The 5,674-nt window shown below is 61.6% G+C and overlaps 1 protein-coding gene across 1 annotated transcript; it reads right to left on the reverse strand.

Moving 5' to 3' along the window:
* Positions 1 to 604: 604 nt before the first annotated feature.
* On the reverse strand, positions 605 to 4,299 carry APLNR (apelin receptor). The gene has a single exon (XM_055424136.2). It carries the CDS (start codon positions 3,938 to 3,940, stop codon positions 2,741 to 2,743), a length of 1,200 nt encoding a protein of 399 aa, XP_055280111.1. The 5' UTR covers positions 3,941 to 4,299; the 3' UTR covers positions 605 to 2,740.
* Positions 4,300 to 5,674: the final 1,375 nt, after the last annotated feature.

Consider the following 5,674-nt stretch of genomic DNA (forward strand, 5'->3'; position numbering starts at 1 on the left):
TACGTCCTCTTTAGTGTGGCAGACTCGGTCTGATGGACAATGGCCCAAACCTGACCGCCCTCAGAAATCATCTGAGGGGCTTTTCGTCACTGCGACCACCTGGAATGATTCCAGGAGCTTCTGAGCCGTCGGTCCAGGCTGACCCTCCGGGACGAGTGTTTACAGATCTGCACAGGTAGACTCTGAGTGGAGGACAGGCCTTTGAACTTCCGGTCCAGACTGAGTGTACACTCGAGTGGCCATGGCTGAGTGAGAGAGTCAGTAGCGATGGTAAATGAACACAGGGACAGGTGAACGGATGGGCTGCAGCCCACCCCTGTGGGAAGAGGGGCAGGCACGTCCCCAGACCTGTGCTCTGGACTCCAGCACGTGCGCCCACACGCGCCACGCTTCCCAGGCCCAGAAGCTCAGCTGCTCCCGCCTCTGTTTTCCTGGTCCCCCTGACCTCACCCTATGCCCCCCAGTTTCCCACTCGATCCCTTTCTCCCCACTGCTCCCCTCAGCCCACTCAGCCCACCCTCCAGTGTAACAGTCGCAACCTGGGTGTCCTTTCCTCACTCCAAGGCACCCGCGTGAGAAAAAGCTTCAGACACAGCAGTTACACACACACACACGGAAAGATTTATTCTTCATGAACTGCAGCGACTAACAGGGTCAAAAAACAGCACAGACATTCCAAAGAAGGGGCGAGCAGAGCAGCAGCTGCCTCCTCCACCGCCTGTCCAAGACCACCGATGGGGCCTCAGAGGAGCCTCCTCCTCCCTTCTGGAAGCTTCCTCCAGCCTCGACCGCCCGGATGCTCTGGGGACAGCCGTGGGCTGAGAATGTCAGTCTGTGAAGACCCTGGCTTGAGACGGAAGGCGAGAGCCGAGAGAAGCCGCTTGCGTCCACCCCACGCTCTGCCTCTGGAGCTGGCTCCACCCCAGCCACGGCCGGCACGTCCACTGACAGCAAGCTGGCTTCTTCCTGCCCCCGCGGCTCCTGTCTTGTCCTTTATGTCCCGCATCCTCCAAGAACAAAACCCGGAATACACAGGCCGCGCCTGGTCCACAAAGCCCCCGCCAGCATCTCCATCCCTGGGGCCTCCATCCCCCCGGCAGTCATGTCTGCTCCAGTGCCTGTCCCCAGCCCCCCAACCCAGCAGGAGAAGCCACAGGGTCCCCATCCTGATGGGGAGGCCAGGAAAAACCCACCCAGTGCTTTTCACCCCAGGCACCGCCCCCCCACTCCAGCCAGGAAGAGTGCCACTGACCCTGAAAAAACCAAGGGTGGTGAAGAAAATGCTTATAAATTCAAAACGAGGTTGGCAGGCGTGGGAAAGGAGTCAAGGGAGCCTCTGAAGCTCCCTCCCGTCTCCCTCTTGGAACCAGGGGCTGCGGCAGAGGGACCCAGGGTCCAGGACTTCTTTGAGCTTTGCTGCCTTGAGGAGGGACCCCCTGCAGGGAGCCTGGGTGCACACTCACACTTCTCTCAGCGCGGACCAGCCGTCAGAGCCCCCAAACCAGTGGGGGGTGCACCCATTCTAGACTGCCTCCTATGTCCCTTCTCCCTTCAAGGATATTGTGTGAAGAGCAGAGATGCTCAGGGCAGGGGGTATTCGTCCATAGGACAAGGGAGCCAGGCGCCCAGCTCTTCAGGTTACGCCCACCCTTGTTTACACACACACACACACACAAAGCAGGCATCCCCCCCATCAAAGGGACCCTTGGCACCCACTCAGGCCAGCGCCCAAGGAGGATGTCCTGGGGATGTCGGATGGAGAGACAGGGAGAGGTCAGCCACTCGCGGGTCTGGAGGAGGTTGGAGAGATGAAGATTTGGGGAGGGGGCCCGAGCAGCTTTTAGACCAAATGCAGATGCCCCGTCTTTCTCCTTTTCCCTTCCCAACTGCCCGCTCATATCGTGAAACCAAGGAGCCTGCTGCTGCCCCAACCCCACTGCCTTCCAGTCCCTGCGGAAAAGAGAGGATGAAGGGAAGGGGCTAAGGACACACGTACAAAGCGTGTCTAGCTGGTGGGCTGCAAGAAGGGATGCCCCCTTCATGCATCGCTCAACCTCCAGGGCCTGAAATACCTGCAAACCGATCCAAGTTAGAGTGAAGCTCTGGAGCTCACAGCTGCAGAGTCAGGAGCTGCAACTTTGCTGACACCCAGCCCGTCTCAGCCAGGTCCATTCCCTCCCCGGGGCCTCAGGGAAAAAGAGCTTGAACCGGGCAGTGTCTGCGAGCTTCAGACGCCTTAACCCTCAGGGGCCCTTCACTACAAGGAAGTAAAAAGAGAGAGAGACTGAGGGAGGAGGAGGATGAGCCATGGGGGAGGATGCGGGAGCCTGGAGGGGAGGATTCAGAGGAGAAACTGCGCTTGGTGGGGCGGGGAGGGGAACGGGAGGGAAAGGGGGTGAAAACTAAGCGGAACCGGTAAGGGGAGCTGGAGATCCAGGAAAGGGCTGGGGGAAATGAACTTTGATAGAGCCTGGACATCAGTTCACTTTCTCCCTTTTATCCGCACGGAGAGACGCTGAGGGGGGAGCATTTCAGAGGCGGGCAAGGCCAGTCTCACGGAGACTGTGTGGCCGAGTTGGGGGCTGCGGCTTCCCTCCCTCACCCTCCAGAACCACAAACCGCCGAAGAAGCACTTCCCAGGGGAAAGGAGGGCAAGGCCGGGGCGCGGGAGAGGAGTCCAGTGCAGCAGAGCAGGCCCCGCGCCCTTCAGCGAGCAGGGGCCCCGGGGGGCGCCCCGGCCCTAGTCCACCAGGAGGGTCTCCTGGCTGTAGGGGATGGACTTCCCTGGCGTCGGCTCCCCGCCCTTCCCCGCGCCGCCGGGCCCGGGGCCCTGGCTCTGCCCCGACGACGCCGAGGAGGAGGAGCTGGCCGACTTGTCCCCGCCGCCGCCGCCCCGGCCGCCGCCGCCAACGCCGCCGCCCGCGCGCCAGGCGCCGCCGCAGCCCCGACGGCCCCAGCAGAGCACCGCGGCGCAGGCCTGGCGGAAGCGGGGGTCGAAGAAGGCGTAGAGGAAGGGGTTGAGGCAGCTGTTGACGTAGCTGATGCAGGTGCAGTAGGGGAAGACGTTCATGAGGAAGAGGTCGAAGGCGCAGGGCCAGCGCAGCAGGCTGCCCAGCACGTAGAGGGTCTTGACCAGGTGGTAGGGCAGCCAGCAGAGCGCGAAGGTCAGCACCAGCACGGCGATGATGGCCAGCAGCCGCCGGCGCTTGCGCAGGCCCCGCGCGCGCTCCTTGCCGAAGTGGCCGGCCACCGTGCGCCCGATGCAGAAGTAGCAGGTCAGCATGACGGCGAAGGGCCCCGCGAAGCCCAGCGCGGTGGACGAGACGCCCAGGCCCACCTCCCAGGCCCACTCGGCGTCGGGGCCGGCCACCAGCGAGTAGTCCATGTAGCACTGCACCTTGGTGGCGTTCTCCGCCTGCAGCGCGGCGCCGGTGGCGCGGAAGACCAGCACAGGCAGGGCCAGCAGGCCGGCCAGCGCCCAGAGCCCGGCCGTGGCCACGGTGCCGCCCACCCGCGGCCGCAGCCGCGCGTTGGCCACCGGCCTCACGATGGCCAGGTAGCGGTCCAGGCTGAGGCCGGTGAGGCAGAAGACGCTGGCGTACATGTTGACGAAGATGAGATAGCTGCTGAGCTTGCAGGCGAAGGCCCCGAAGGGCCAGTCGAACTCCCGGTAGGTGTAGGTGGCCCAGAGCGGCAGCGTCACCACGAAGGTGAGGTCGGCCACCGCCAGGCTGGCGATGAAGACGTCGGCCGCCCGCCGCCGGTCACGGCCGCTGCGGAAGATGGTCCAGAGCACCAGCCCGTTGCCCGCCGTGCCCAGGACGAAGACCAGCATGTAGATGGCAGGGATGAGGGCGCCGGAGGACTGCCAGTCCGTGTACTCACACTCAGACTGGTTGTCCGCCCCATAGTAGCCTTCGTACTCGCCACCTTCTTCCATGCTGGGGCGCAGAGGTCAGCCGGGGGTCCCCCCGGGGTACCAGGCTCAGCCAAGCACCCTGAGCTCCAGCTGGCAGCCTCGGGCAGGCAAGCGGGCAGGGCCGGAGGTGTCCAGTGCCTCTCGCAGCAGCGGCTCCCAGGACCCGGGAGGAGGAGGCCCGGCTCCTGCAGGCTTCCCTCCAGCGGCCCCAGCCTCTGCTCAGACACTTCCTCGCGCCCTCCTGAGCCTCTGTCTCCTCCTTGGCTGTTCCTGCCTCCTCCCACCTCCAGACCAGCCCCTCACTTGTGAGTCTTAGGATCCTGAAGTTACAGCCCACTTTTTTTTTTCTTTTCTTGTCACTGGGCAAGTGGACCAAATTGACCCCTGCCGTGCTGGGCAGGGTGTTATCTGTGGCTTGCAGCCTGCTCTGTGTCTGACCCAGCCTCTCTCTCTCTCTCTCTCTCTCTCTCTCTCTGGTTTCCTCCCGGTGTTTGCCGAACCTCTCATCAGGCCTCTGCTCCCAACCCCCCCTCCCCCATTCTCACCCCCTCCCAGCCCCTCTAAATGGGGCAAATTATGCAGGTTGAAAGCCAGCCTGAGCTGGAGCTGGGAGGGTAGGGGGCAGGAGGGTGTGAGATTTCGCAGGATGGTCCGAGCATCTGGCAGGCCCACCTGGCAGGCCAGTCTAGCCCCTCAGGCCCGTCTTCCCCCCTCCCCTCCTGCCCTCCCAGCCCCCACCCAGACCAGACCTCCCCTCCCCTCCCCTGCCCTCATCCTCTTTGACGCCTCAGCCTTGAGCCTCTCCAGCAGGGTGTTTGTGCTCTGCAGACCCAGCAACAGAGCGATGTCTGTAGGGTCCATCAGCTGTTAGCCGACTGCAGTTCTCAGAGCCCAGGAAGTGTCGGAGGATGCGGGGCCAGGGTCACAGCAGGAAGACACCCTCGGCTGAAGGGTGTGTGATCCAGCCATCAGGTCTATGGCGAGACTGAGGCTGAACAAGGGAAAGATCTTGCCCAAGGACACAGGATGAGTTTTCTCTTGGTTTTCTCCCTTTGCTTTTCGTCCGCTCCCAGCACCAAGCGGTGCCTGGCACGTAGTAGGTGGTCACTAAACGGTGGCTGAGTGAATGAGTAAGCGGATGGATGAATTAGGATGTGAAGGGAAAGGGGAGTCCATATATGGAAGAGTGGCTGTTTGAATTACTGTGCAGTGAGAACACAGATACATTTCGGTCCTCGAGTTCTTCCTGCTCTGCGTGGACCAGGAAGTTTCTATAAGACCTTGTGGGCATCAGGAAGTTAAAACTGAAGGAGGAGACGGAAAAAGAGGCAGTCGTTGCGGTGGGCAGCATCCCATAGAAACTGACCTTGCCCTGTCCGTTCGCCTCCCTGGGACCTCTGGGCAGGAAGGAGGGAGCGATGCACATGATAGGATTAAACATTGCCATCTCCGTCGGGCAAGAGTGAGAGGGAGCAAAATCAGGAGAAGAGTCTTGGCCACATTCAAGGCACAAGGCTTACAAAATTAGAATCCATCATCTCAAGCAAGAGTTGGTCTGAAAATCTTCTCCAGAGGTCTTCAACCAGGGGCCCCAAACTGAAATGCTCACAAGGGCCAGGCTGAAAAATGTGTATGGGGACAGCAATCTGTTTGAGACAATAGGGAGAGGTAGAGACTGTGGCAAACTGGAGCAAGCGCACTCCATCACACAAGTGAGCTTATTTACAGAAAAGAGACAGACTCACAGACTTAGAG

The sequence above is a fragment of the Moschus berezovskii genome, chromosome 14, assembly GCF_049115385.1.
Source record: "Moschus berezovskii isolate FMDL1 chromosome 14, NW_MosBer_1.0, whole genome shotgun sequence".
Lineage (NCBI taxonomy): Eukaryota > Metazoa > Chordata > Mammalia > Artiodactyla > Moschidae > Moschus > Moschus berezovskii.

Bases quoted from the DNA above. Each gene is read 5' to 3' on its own strand.
- APLNR (XM_055424136.2), bottom strand. From the start codon at position 3,940: ATGGAAGAAGGTGGCGAGTACGAAGGCTACTATGGGGCGGACAACCAG.